Source organism: Pan paniscus, chromosome 6 (assembly GCF_029289425.2).
Source record: "Pan paniscus chromosome 6, NHGRI_mPanPan1-v2.0_pri, whole genome shotgun sequence".
NCBI classification, from domain to species: domain Eukaryota; kingdom Metazoa; phylum Chordata; class Mammalia; order Primates; family Hominidae; genus Pan; species Pan paniscus.
The window spans coordinates 53,397,723-53,412,242 of NC_073255.2; the positions used below are offsets into that span (position 1 = coordinate 53,397,723).

The 14,520-nt window shown below is 38.2% G+C and overlaps 1 protein-coding gene across 2 annotated transcripts in view; it reads left to right on the forward strand.

Annotated features, from left to right (window-relative positions):
• The window catches only part of ABCA13 (ATP binding cassette subfamily A member 13), a 513,749-nt gene that overhangs the window by 350,941 nt on the left and 148,288 nt on the right, over nucleotides 1-14,520 (forward strand). For both annotated transcript variants that reach the window (XM_063606228.1, XM_003805826.7), the window contains exons 54-55: nucleotides 2,340-2,532; nucleotides 6,319-6,428. In XM_063606228.1, coding sequence (XP_063462298.1) covers nucleotides 2,340-2,532; nucleotides 6,319-6,428 — 303 coding nt within the window. The remainder of the gene's footprint in view (nucleotides 1-2,339; nucleotides 2,533-6,318; nucleotides 6,429-14,520) is intronic.

Consider the following 14,520-nt stretch of genomic DNA (forward strand, 5'->3'; position numbering starts at 1 on the left):
TTAAGACCCAGATCTAACTAAGCCACTAATCATTGTTTGAAAGGTAAAGCCCAAGGTTCTTAGCAAGGCCCCCCCTGAAGTGTGGTGCCTTCTGCTCAGTGAAGGTGTCTGTGATCCCCCTCCCATCTCCACAGGGATATTTGTTGCCCTGCCTCTGGGACTGGGCTGATGCCTTCTCCATGTTTCTGTTACGCCCTCTTTCTCTATTAGGGCACATCTATGTTGGTTTATGGTATCGATATGCTACTCATAATTGAATCTTGCAAGAAAATAGGGAGACCCTGCCCTGTGCAACTGGGAATGGATAGATCCTGCCTTCCCAGCCTGAGCAGGGCCCCTGTCACCTGCACCCACTGCTGAACGTGAGTGCTGAGATCCCACTTCCTTGCTGTCCTTCCCTAACCTGCGCTGACTCCTGTCCAGCTGTCCCACTGTCCTGCTGCTGGCCTTGGGTTGTTTGCCATGAATTCAGGTTTCCATTAGGACCTGAGCCCTAGTTCCTGCCTATTTTGTCTCCTGCCTAGAGCTGCACTTTTGCTCTCTGTACCCTAGGTGCTGGCTGGGTTGGAACAGCCACACTGTTCAGATATGAGATATGCTGCATATCTGGAAAGTTCTGCTATACCTAGGTCCCATCTGAATTCTTCCTATTTAATACAGGGATCGTTTGTTAGTCATTTTCAGTTAGAGGATAACTAAGTGGCACATTTCTGGGCATAGTTGGATTCCTGTATTAGGACACTGAATTGTTGTGAGTGGGTGGACCAGAAGTAAGCTCAGTCAATTGTCTCCACCAACCAGAATTACTTGAGGAGATTTAAATGAATGTGCACACCTGGGCCCCTCCCTAGAACTCTGTAATGAGAAGCTCTGGGGATGAGACCCAGGAGCTGTTCATAAAGCTTCCCAGGTAATCCTCCTGAGGAGAGAATGAGCAAGCTGATGTGGGTTACTGTGAATACTGCTCTGCCAGGCAGGAGGGAATACAGGTGGCACAACTTCCTGTTGGAGTGGGAAGACTTCCGAAAGTCCAGGATAGGGTGAAAGGTCAATAAACACACCTTCATCTGGGAGAGGGAAATAACATTCAAACAGAAAAGTGTAAAATTCAATGAATTTTCACAAATTGAACACACTGATGTAGCCCCCTCTCACTAATAAACTGAATACTACCAACACTTCAGATGGCCTCTCATAAACTTCTCCATCAATAGCTGCACCCTAGGTAACTGCAATCCTTATTTTTATTTTTATTGATTCATTTTTCTTGCCTTTGAACGTTATATAAATGAGGTCATGTAAGATAGAATTCTGAGTATCTAGCTATATTTTTCTCATCGTCTATGTTCTGTGTAGAATAAATTATATATTGTCAAATGGTGATTTCAGGTGTGGAAAAATAATAAAAAAAGTTGCCGGGGATACTGGGAGCTTGCCATGGATATTGGATTTTATTTTTAATACCTTTTTTATTTTGAAATAGTTTAATAATCAGAAGAAGTTGTAAAATTATTATCGAACATTGCTATGTACCTTACACCCAGCTTCTCCCAATGATAATATAATAATATATTACATGGCAATTTACACTGTCAAAGCCAGGTAATTGATGTTGGTTATGATACTAACTCAGTCGTTATCATTAAAATATAATCATTAAATATATTTTAAATGATTAAATATAATAATTTAAATGTTGGCATATTATAGTTTATAGGGGAAATTGAAATTTATTGGAAAGTCAAATGTGTCAGATTGCAAATCAGAAAGAAGATTAAAAAGTGAGCAGCTCAGATTTAGAGAAAATAAGAGTTGAAAATTAAATTTGCATTCCTCTGATAGATACTTACTGAATACTTTTTGCAAAGTATTGTGCAAAGTGCTGGTTATATAATCCTTTTATGCGATTCAACATATACTATAAACTTATAATGTTTGAGTACTTTTATATACAATCTACATTATTAAATGACTTGTTTAGTAAAAAGCACTTAATAAGTAAATGCCTTATAATAATTTTGTGATAAGTTATTTTAACATTTAGTACAATTAATCTGGCATGATCTTATTCATAAAATTAAAAACTAGCTCTAGTTTAGTGCTAATTCATTTCAGCATCTTTTAGGAATGTGTATATTTCATTTATGTTAGACAATAAAAAATGGATTCTTGCCTGATAATCAGGATGGCAGAACTTGGGTGCTCTGGACAAAGCTGACTGCCCAGAAGTCCGAAGGTGATATCTTCCATTTTTTACAAATCTCTGACCTTTTTGCCTCTTCTAGACTATTCCGGTATCATTTGCTAGGTGTGAATTCACTCTGATTTCATCTTCCCAGGGGTCATTCTACTCTCCAAGGCACAGTCAAATCTTCTAAGGATACAGATGTTGAAAAAGAGGAAAAGAGGGTGTTTGAAGGAAGGACCAATGGAGACATTCTTGTGTTATACAACCTTAGTAAACATTATCGACGCTTTTTCCAGAATATTATTGCTGTGCAAGATATTAGTTTGGGCATACCAAAAGGAGAGGTAATGAAGCTTCTATTTTTAATCTTCTTCTGTTGTGAACCTGTACCACTCTAGTAGCTGATCTGCTTGTGTTAGTCTCAGAATATTTGAAATCAGAGCCAAAAATAGCCTTCGAATTTTAGAAATTCCTACAAAATCAGTAGGAGCAGAACCAAATAGAGGGTCTGTTGACTATTTCATAGTAAAAACTTGGCTGATTGATAGGATTTATTTTGTTTTATAATCTTAAAAATTTCATGTGATTGCATAGTTTTAATTATGACTTGGGCTATGGGATAACTTTTTGTTGAGCAAATATTTTTTTGAATCTAATTAAGGAACCACTTTTATCTCTTACTGGGACATCAGTACTCTAAGTGTCCAATTAAGCCCATCTGGCAAAATGCTGCTCAGAAAAGGTAAAGAACACTCATCCACCATAGCAATAGCTCAGGAAGTTTTTTTCACAGGTAAGACATTAGTTCTAGTTATAATGTTTAATCAGAACTGACAGAAGCCATATAAATTGTTCCTGATTTATGCTTAATGTGTAAAGGGAAATCAGTTCTGGAAGTGATTGCCTTCAATTAACTGTTAAAAATAAAAGAGCACCTTGCATTCATATTGTTCCCAGCTCCTGAGAAATTCAAAATAGGTTATATTGTTATCTGATTGGTATCTATATTCTACTTGTGATCTGACAGTAGGTGTCTCAGATATGTGTATTATGAGGTAAAGAGAAGCCGAGAGATCAATCTGAAGTAATGCAGGCATATTCTTACTCTCTGAACTATGATTTCTGGTAGATTAGAACAAAATGTTAAGAAAGGATTTTTTTTTTAGTAGTTGTTAGCTTCTGCTCTAAGACTGGCTATGCAATCTTACCCATCTTATTGAACTATTTTTTGTACCCTTGCTTTAAAAATCATGATTATTATAGTTTTGCCGGTACCTCTCCATAGTAGTTTGAGGCAAGGGGGTGTGGGGGGGGCCAAGGTTCACTGAAAATCAACTGACAAAAGGCAGATTAACAGGAAAAAGGCATATGAATTTATTTGATTATAGTTTTACGTGATACGAGAGCCTTCAGAATGAAGACCCAAAGATACAGGGAAACTGTCTGTTTTTATGCTTAGGTTCAACCAAGTACGGACAGCCATGTAGAAATATGGTTGGACAAAAAGAGTATGACCCAGTTAATGCTATTAGACTGAGAGGGGAAGCCCAGCAAGGCCTCTCTGTTTAGATGCGCTTTTTTTTTTTTTGAGTTATTATCTATATGTTTATGATGTTTTATTTTTATTTTTAAAATTTTTATTTTAAGTTCTGGGATACATTTGCAGAATGTGCAGGTTTGTTACATAGTTGTAAATGTGTCCTGTGGTGGTTTGCTGCACCTCTCAACCCATCACCTAGGTATTAAATCCCACATGCATTAGCTATTTATCCTGATGCTCTCCCTCCCACCATCCCTCTGACAGGCCCCAGTGTGTGTTGTTCCCCTCCCTGTGCCCACGTGTTCTCGTTGTTGAGCTCCCACTTATAAGTGAGAATGTGCAGTGTTTGGTTTTCTGTTTCTTCCTTGTGAGTGTGGGGCAGGACCCTCTCTGGAATGCAGGTCTGTCTTATGACCTACAGTCAAACAAGGTAGGACAGATAACTTCTTTAGGGGTAATTTTTGTACTGAAAAATATGTAAAAGGGGAGAAGTTAGGGTAATATTTTTGGTTTTATGGTGGCTTTGGGGAAAAGAGGTTCTAGTTGCTATGACCAGCCTCAGGGGAGAAGGAGGGGCTGGAGACAGCAGGGCAGGAAAAGGTCAGAGTAAAACTTTTGATTCTGAGGCTGCCTTTGGGGCCTTCACTTTGGGGTATTATTTTCTGAGTCCCAACAGGGCTAAGAGATAAACTTGTAAAACATTGACAGAATGATGCTCCAGGTATCTTAAATGGTCCAAGATGCCATTTAAAGTTAGATTTTATTATCTTAAGCTCTTATAAGCATTACAGTTTAATTACCTAGATGGAGAGTGCTATGCAAAAGTCTGTGGAAAATACAGAAATGACTAAGATACAGTCCTGTGTTGTTTAACAATGGGGATATTGTCTGAGAAATGTGTCATTAGGTGATTTCATTATATAATATACTTTCACAAACCTACATGGTATAGCCTACGACACACCTAGGCTGTATGGTAAGCCCATTCCTCCTTGACTACAAATCTATACAGTATGTGCTGAATACTGTAAGCAATTGTAACATAATTGCAAGTATGTGTGTATCTAAACATAGACAAGGTACAGTTAAAATATGGTATTGTCATCTTGTAAGATGACCATTGTATATGCAGTTCATCATTGCCTGAACTATCATTGACTGTATATCCTTCTCCATCTAGAAATTAATAATCAGTTAGGAAACAAAATATCATAAGCATATACTATGTTACATGGGAGCATAAGCATTGTCCCAAGGCAGGGACTGTGATATAATAATGTAATATTTTTTGGAAGTCACAGCATCATAATAATTGTTATCCTCCCAATTTCATTTTTGTATATATTAAAGTACTTTCTAAAAAGAACTGAAAGGTGCATGAGTGGTATTGTCTTCAATGCTGTCAGTCCAGAGAGGGTGGCTGTGCAGGCAGGGAAGGAAAGGTGGGAGGACAGGGTATGTGGGGAGAGCTTTATTCAAAATGTGGTTTATAGCTAAGCCTAAAAGCATTGGTAGAATTTGGATAGGCTGATGGTGGTGTACCCTGGAACATGGACAGGGTAGGCCTGGGGGAGACGGACTCATATTGCAAATGGTGGGAGAGATGCAGGGAAAGCGGGGAAAACATGGTAATTGAAGCAGATGGCAACTCAGGGGGTTGTGAAATTCAGAGGTCCAAAATAGGGTGAGGTGATGGTTAGGTGGGGCTTGGTGGCAGAAAATCCAGAAGCAGTCACTTTCCAAGATTTGAGGAGCCAGGAAGCCAGTTTGTATCCATAGATCGCAGCTCCTAGCCATCAGAAAACAGCTGTCTTGGAAGGAGATTGACAGAACCAGAGAGACACTGTCACCAAGGTGGACTCTCAGGCACAGTATATGCTGAGGCACATGATAGAGACAAAGTGTAGAAAAGACAGCAAGAAGGCCATTTTACACGTTGGCTGTAAGGCGAGATTTGATCAAGAACTGAGTTGACTCTATGCTCAATGTCAGAATATAGAACGAGAGTTTCTCTTTTAATTAATATCGAGATTAGCTTAGACTCTGAGTTAGGAGTGAATTTGCAGGAATTTACAGGCTCTTCAATGGAAAAAGAAGATATATAAGAAAGCTGTGAGCACTACACACACACATACACATACACAGACAAACACATATGTATATACAGTAGAAGATGGAATCTTTTAAGAAAATACTTTAAAATATACAAAAATGAAATTAGGAGAATAATAATTATAATGATGTGACTTCCTAAGAATATTATATTATCTCTGCATAATTTGGGGGTAGTTGGCATTTACTTCTCATCCTCTTGAGTTTTCCACACACGAATTTATTGTCTGTAAATTACTGCTGAAATTCTTACACCATTCAAGTGCCATGATGATTTTAAGAGGACTTTGTAATCTATACAGTGTTTTATACAATGTTGTCATTTTAAAACTCCATAAATAACACAAACCAACAAAGTCAACTCAAAGTTGGCTAAAAGCAAGTGCTGTTTCTGATATAATTTTGATTTTATTTAACTTGTTCTATTTATTTAGCTTGTTTGATTGAATGTGCTTTACTTAACTTTGTTTCCTCTTAGTGCTTTGGACTTCTAGGGGTGAATGGAGCTGGGAAGAGCACGACTTTCAAAATGCTGAATGGTGAAGTTTCTCCAACTTCAGGACATGCTATCATCAGGACTCCCATGGGGTAAGATACAGATTTCATCATTTTTGCTGCTTAAAGAGACAATAAGCCCAGAGAACCCCCAGCATTTTCCCTCAGTCCTGTGGAATAAAATTTGAAAACATCATTTTCCTCCAAATTTACCTTCCAATTACCACTCCTCTGATGTGGGGAAAAGTTTCCAAATATGAATAAACTGAGCTCCGTACTTCCAGCTGGAGTAAAGGGCCTTGGAGGTCTTATCACAGAGCAGCCAAAGGCAGACCTCCCTGGGAGGTATCAGAGTGGATTGGAAGTGCCCAGCTCCTCTCTGCAGATGGAACTCAGGTGGTTCTTCTTTATTCTCCTCTGGATAAAACTTCAAATGTTCCCATCAGCCTAAGTGGCCAGATGGTTTCCCTCTTTTTACCACCCAGACTTCCTCTTTCAGGTGGTCATGACTCCTTCAGGGTGGGAGCAGCGAACACATTAAAAACCAAGAAAGCGGCCTCTAGGGAAGGAGGCAAGATGTTTATTCCCCTTGCTTTAACATATGTGAGGTCCCTGGGCACCCTGCACACTCAGAGGCTGCCTGAGGCCAGATGACCCATGCAGGCTCTGTGGGTAACATACACTCATGCACTCCTTTATGTCACTCTTACCTGGGCCCTTTCACTCCCATTTCACAGGGCACTTGATTCTTCACCTCCTTCTAAACTGTGTGCTTGGTTGGGAACCATTCAGGGCATGGTGCCTTCATGCCCCTTTCTGCACCTGTGTGGTAGTGTGTCTTCCCTTTTCCCCTGCTCTGATCAGGACTAATGTTAATGATGTTTCTCTCTACTGCAAGAAGAAATCCCCTGCTCTAAACCGCTCTGTGCTCAATTTGCTCTTTGATTTGTGTGCTATCAGGTTTACCCTAACAGCAAACTGGGCTCAATATCACAAACTAAAATCTTAGACCTTTAATTTCATAGCCAGTTTCTGGTGATTCTTTCTCCACACACCACTCCTGTGCTGTGCCTTCTAATATGGATGTCCTCGTATCCCATTCTGTTTTCAGCACTGTGTTACAAGGCCCCAGGCATCTGTCTTTCTTTTTTCCCACTACAGCAAACTCATGGTAACTTGATGGGTAGTCAAATTCATAGCTGTCTTTATGAATTTAAACCCAGCACCCACCAGCCAACAGGTTGAGATGCGACCTCCAGCTTTCTGTTCAGTTTCTGATCCCCAGAGATATTTATTTTTAAGAGAGGTTATATGTTCTTGACACTAGTTTTGTAGCAATGAATATGGCAAATAAAAATCGATTAAACATTGTTTTGTGGATGTAGAGAAAGAACTGTAAAGGATTGTGTCTACAATTTCCCACTGGAATTTTAATTGACTTTATGTTGCATTTATAAATTAATTTGGAAAGAACTAACATTTGACAATCTTTTTTTTTATAATCACTTGCTAAAATAAATATAATTCATTTGTAAAAGTATTTTAATTAATCCTTACAGTCTATTAGAAGAGAATGCTCTTATCAGTAATTAATGAAACTTTTCTACACTTTCTCTACAGTAATGTCTCCTTTTTAAATTTTATTTTTTATTTCAATAGGTTTTTGGGGAACAGGTGGTGTTTGGTTACATGAATAAGTTCTTTAGTGGTGATTTCTGAGATTTTGGTGCACCTCACCCAAGCGGTGTACACAGTACCTAATTGTGTAGTCTTTTATCCCTCACTCCCCTCCCAACATTTCTCTCCAAGTCCCCAAAATTCATTGTATCATTCTTGTAATTCATTGTATCATTCTTATGCCTTTGTGTCCTAATAGCTTAACTTACAATTATAGTGAGAACATAAGAATGCTTGGTTTTTCATTCCTGAGTTACTTCACTTAGAATAATAGTCTCCAGTTCCATCCAGGTGGCTGCCAATGCCATTATTTATTTAGTTCCTTTTTGTGGCTGAGTAGTGTTTCATGGTGTATATATATGTATATATATACACATATACATATATAGATGTATATATACACATATATACATATATATTCTTTATCCACTTGTTGATTGATGGGCATTTGAGCTGGTTTCAAATTTTTGCAATTGCAAATTATGCTGCTATAAACGTGTGCGCAAATATCTTTTTCATATAATGACTTTTTTTCCTCTGGGTAGATACCTAGTAGTGAGATTGCTGGATCAAATGGTAGACCTACTTTTAGTACTTTAAGGAATCTCCACACTGTTTTCTATAGTGGTTGTACTAGTTTACATTCCCACCAACAGTGTAAAAGTGTTCCCTTTTTACCACATCCATGCCAACATCTATTATTTTGATTTTTTGATTATGGCCATTCTTGCAGGAGTGAAGTGGTACCACATTGTGTTTTGATTTGCATTTCCCTGATCATTAGTGATGTTGAGCATTTTTTCATATGCTTGTTAGTCATTTGTCTATCTGCTTTTGAGAATTGTCTATTCATGTCCTTAGCCCACTTTTTGATGGTATTTTTTGTTTCTTTCCTGCTGATTTGTTTGAGTTCTTTGTAGATTCTGGATCTTAGTCTTTTGTCAGATGTATAGATTGTGAAGATTTTCTCCCACTCTGTGGGTTGGCTGTTAACCCTGCTGATTGCTTATTTGGCTGTGCAGAAGCTTTTTAGCTTAATTAAGTCCCATCTGTTTATCTTTGTTTTTGTTGCATTTGCTTTTTGGTTCTTGGTCATGAAGTCTTTGCCTAAGCCAATGTTTAGAGGGGTTTTTCCGATGTTATCTTCTAGAATCATTATGGTTTCAGGTCTTAGATTTAAGTCTTTGATCCACCTTGAGTTGAAGTTTGTATAAGGTGAGAGATGAGGATCCAGTTTCATTCTTCAACATGTGGCTTACTAATTATCCCTGCACCATTTGTTGAATATGGTGTCCTTTCCCATCTTTATGTTTTTTTGTTTGCTTTGTCAAAGATCAGTTGGCTGTGAGTATTTGGCTTTATTTCTGGGTTATTGATTCTGTTCCATTCATCTATGTGCCTATTTTTATACAAGTACCATTCTGTTTTGGTGACTATGGCCTTATAGCATAGTTTGAAGTTAGGTAATGTGATGCCTCCAGGTTTGTTCTTTTTGCTTAGCAATTGCTTTGGCTATGTGGGCTTCTTTTTGGTTCCATATGAATTTTAGGATTTTTTTTTCTAGTTCTGTGAAGAATGATGGTGGTATTTTGATGGGAATTCCACTGAAATTGTAGATTGCTTTTAGCAGTATGGTCATTTTCACAATATTGATTCTACCCATCCATGAGCATGGGATGTGTTTCCATTTGTTTGTATCATCTATGATTTCTTTCAGCAGTGTTTTTTACTTTTCCTTGTAGAGGTCTTTCACCTCCTTGCTTAGGTATATTCCTAATTTTTTTTTTTTTTTTTTTTTTTTGCAGCTGTTGTAAAAGGGGTTGAGCTCTTGATTTGATTCTCCGTTTGGTTGCTTTTGGTGTATAGCAGAGCTACTGATATGTGTACATTAATTTTGTGTCCTGAAACCTTGCTGAATTTATTTACTAGTTCTAGGAGTTTTCTGGATGAGTCTTTAGGGTTTTCTACGTATACAATCATATCATCAGCAAACAGTGACAGTCTGACTTCCTCTTTACCAATTTGGATGCTCTTTATTTTTTTCTCCTGTGTGATTGCTCTGGCTAGGACTTCCAGTACTATGTTGAATAGAAGTGCTGAAAGTGGGCATCCTTGTCTTGTTCCAATTCTCAGGGGGAATGCTTTCAGCTTGTCCCCATTCAGTATAATATTGGCTGTGGGTTTGTCGTAGATGGCTTTTAATACCTTAAGTTATGTCCCTTCTATTCCTATTTTGCTGAGGGTTTTAATCATAAAGAATGCTGGATTATGTCAAATGCTTTTTCTGCATCTATTGAGATGATCATGTGGATTTTGTTTTTAATTCTGTTTATGTGGTGTATCACATTAATTGGCTTGCATGTGTTAAATCAACCCTACATCCCTGGTATGAAACACATTTGATCATGGTGGATTATCTTTTTGATATGCTTTGGATTCAGTTAGCTAGTATTTTTATAAGGATTTTTTCATCTATGTTCATTAGGGATATTGCTGTGTTGTGTTCTTTTTTTGTTATGTCCTTTCCTGATTTTGGTATTGGGGTGACACTGGCTTCATAGAGTGATTTAGGGAGGATTCCCTCTTTCTCTATCCTGTAGAATAGTGTCAATAGGATTGGTCCCAATTCTTCTTTGAATGTCTGATAGAATTCAGCTGTAAATTCCTCTGGTACTGGATTTGTTTTTGTTGGTCATTTTTTTTATTATCATTTCAATCTTGCTGCTTGTTATTGGTCTATTCAGAGTTTCTGTTTCTTCCTGGTTTAATCTAGGAGGATTATATATTTCCAGGAATTTATCCATCTCCTTCAGGTTTCCTAATTTATGTGTGTGAAGGTGTTTATACTAGAATTGAATAGTATTTTTTATTTCTGTAGTATCAGTAATAATATCTCTTTTTTCATTTGTAATTGAGCTTATTTGAATCTTCTCTCTTCTTTTCTTGGTTAATCTTGCTAATGGTCTATCAATTTGATTTGTCATTTCGGATAACCAGCTTTGTGTTTCATTTATCTTTTGCATTTTTTTTTGTTTAAATTTCATTTCATTCTGCTCTGATCTTCATTATTTCTTTTCTTCTGCTGGGTATGAGTTTGGTTTGTTTCTCTAAGTCTTTGAGATGTGACTTTACGTTGGCTGTTTGTGCTCTTTCAGATGTTCTGATGTAGGCATTTAAGGCTATGAGCTTTCCTTTTAGCATTGCCTTTGCTGTATCCCAGAGGTTTTGACAGGTTGTGTCACTATTATCATTCAGTTCAAAGAATTTTTGAATGTTAATCTTGATTTCATTGTTGACCCAATGATCATTCAGGAGTAGGTTATTTAATTTCTATGTATTTGCATGGTTTTGAGGATTCCTGTTGGAGCTGATTTCCCATTTTATTCAACTGTGGTCTGAGAGAGTACTTATTATAATTGTGATTTTCTTAAATTTACTCAGACTTGTTTTGTGTCCTATCATATGGTCTATCTTGGAGAATGTTCCATGTGCTAATGAATAGAATGTATATTCTGTAGCACATGAATATTCTGTAATCATCTGTTGAGTCCATTTGTTCTAGGGTATAGTTTAAGTCCATTGTTTCTTTGTTGACTTTCTGTCTTGATGACCTGACTAGTGCAGACAGTGGAGTATTAAAGTCCTCCACTATCATTGTGTTGCTATCTGTCTCATTTTTTAGGTCTAGTAGTAATTGTTTTATAAATTTAGGAGCTCCAGTGTTAGGTGCATATATGTTTAGGATTGTGATATTTTCTTGTTGGGCTAGTCCTTTTGTCATTATATAATGTCCTTCTTTATCTTTTTTTTAACTGCAGTTGCTTTAAAGTTTGTTTTGTCTGATATAAAAATTGCTAGTCCTGCTTGCTTTTGGTGTCCATTTGCATGGAATATCTCTTTCCACCCCTTTACCTTAAGCTTATGTGCATCCTTATGTGTTAGATGAGTCTCCTGAAGACAGCAGAAATTTGGTTGATGAATTCTTATCTATTCTGCCATTCTGTACCTTTTAAGTGGAGCATTTAAGCCATTTACATTCAATGTTAGTACTATTTGTTGCCTGAATGTCTTGTTTGTTTGTCTGTTTCATTGTGTTATTGTTATATAGGTCCTGTGAGATTTATGCTTTAAAGAGGTTCTATTTTGGTGTATTTTGAGGATTTGTTTTAAGATTTAGAGCTTGTTTTAGCAGTTCTTGTAGAGTGGGGCTGGTAGTGGCAAATTCTCTCAGCATTTGTTTGTCTGTAAAAGACTGTATCTTTCCTTCATTCATGAAGCTTAGTTTTGCTGGATACAAAATTCTTGGCTGATAATTGCTTTGTTTAAGGAGGTTAAAAATAGAATCCTGATCCCTTCTAGCTTTCAGGATTTCTTCTGAGAAATCGGCTGTTATTGTGATAGCTTTTCCTTTATAGGTTACCTGATGCTTTTGCCTCATAGCTCTTAAGATTCTTTCCCTTGTCCTTACTTTAGATAACCTGATAACTATGTGCTTATTTGCATGGTTTTGAGGGTTCCTTAAAACCTAGGTGATGATCTTTTTTCAATGAATTTCCCAGGTGTTCTTTGAGCTTCTTGTATTTGAATGTCTAGATCTCTAGCAAGGCCAGGGAAGTTTTTCTTGATTATTCCCTCATATATGTTTTCCACACTTGTAGATTTCCCTTCTTCCTCAGGAAAACCAATTAGTCTTAGGTTTGGATGCTTAACATAATCCCAAACTTCTTGGAGGCTTTGTTCATTTTTTAAAATTCTTTTTTCTTTGTCTTTGATGAATTGGGTTAATTAGGAAGTCTTGCCTTTGAGCTCTGAAGTTCTTGCTTCTGCTTTTCCAGTTCTATTGCTGAGACTTTGCAGTGCGTGTTGCATTTCTCTAAGTGTGCCTTGATTTCCAGAAGTTGTGATTTTAAAAAATTTATGGTATCAATTACACTGGAGATTTTTCCTTCCATGTCCTGTATTATATTTTTGATTTATTTAAGTTAGAGTTCACCTTTCCCTGGTTCCTCCTTGGTTAGCTTAATAATTGACCTTCTAAATTATTTTTCTGACAATTCAGAGATTTTGTTTTGGTTTTGATCCATTGCTGGTGAGCTGATACGATCTTTTAGGTAATATGTTTTGTCATATTACCAGAATTGTTTTTCTGGTTTCCTCCTCATTTGGGTAGACTATGTCAGAGGGAAGATCTGGGACTCTAGCTGCTGTTTAGATTCTTTTGTCCCACAGGGTGCTCCCTTCATGTGGTGCTCTTCCCCTTCCCCTAGGAATGGGGCTTCCTGAGAGCCCAACTGTAGTGATTGTTTTTACCCTTTTGTGTTTAGCCACCCAGCAGAGCTACCAGGCTCCAGGATGGTATTGGGGAGTGTCTGCAAAGAGTCCTGTGATGTGATCCATCTTCAGGTCTTTCAGCCATGGATACCAGCACCTGCTCAGGTGGAGGTAGCAGGGGAATGAAGTGGACTCTTTGAGGTTCCTTGGTTGTATTTTTGTTTAGTGTGCTGGTTTTGCATTGGTTGGCCTCCAGCCAGGAGGTGGCGCTTTCAAGAGTGTATCGGCTGCCCTTGTGGAAGAAGGATCAGGTGGTGGGTGGGGCCATAGAGTTCCCAAGAGATTATGTGCTTTGTCTTCAGCTACCAGGGCAGGTAGAGAAGGACCATCAGATGGGGGCAGAGTTAGGTGTGTCTGAGCTCAGACTCTCCTTTGGTGGGGCTTGCTGTGGTGGCAGTGGGGGTGGGTGTGTGGTTTGCAGGCCAGTGGATTTATGTTCCTCAGGGGATTATGGCTGCCTCTGCTGAGTCACACAGGTTGCCAGGGAAGTGGGGTAAGTCGGCAGTCACAGGCTTTACCCTGCTGCCATACAGCCTGCAGTCCTAAAGACAGGTGTCACTCCCACCGTGGCCCTCCCAACAGCATCAAGTCAATTTCCGGGCAGTTGTTGACCAGGGCTGAGAACTTGCCCCAGAGAACTCAGCCTTCCTGCTGAGAAAGCAAATGGACTCATGGTTTTCCGATGTCTCATTGAGCCAGCAGCAGTGATCCAGTTCCTTCAAAGGGTCTGTGGATTCTCTCAGCTTTCCTGGTATGTTCCTAGGGTAATTCTTGTAGCAAAAGTTCACGATATGAGTCTTCACATGCGGCTGTCTGAGCAGGAGCTGCAGGCTAGTCCTGCCTCCTTTCCCTCTATGGTAACATCTCTGATTCTAATTCTCCTTATTGCTTTCCTTAGAACTATCAAAACAATGTTAAATGGCAATGCATTTTCTCATTTAATGGTAATATTTCTATTTATGAAATATGATGGATTGAAAATTATCTACAAATTTTCATCTAATGTAGGCATTATTTTGTTGGCAATTTTATAAAAAGTTCTTACAAGAATATTTTAAATTTATCACTTTAAGGCCAGGTGCAGTGGCTCACACTTGTAATCCCAGCATTATGGGAGGCCGAGGTGGGAGGATCACCTGAGGTCAGAAGTTCAAGACCAGCCTGGCCAACATGGTGA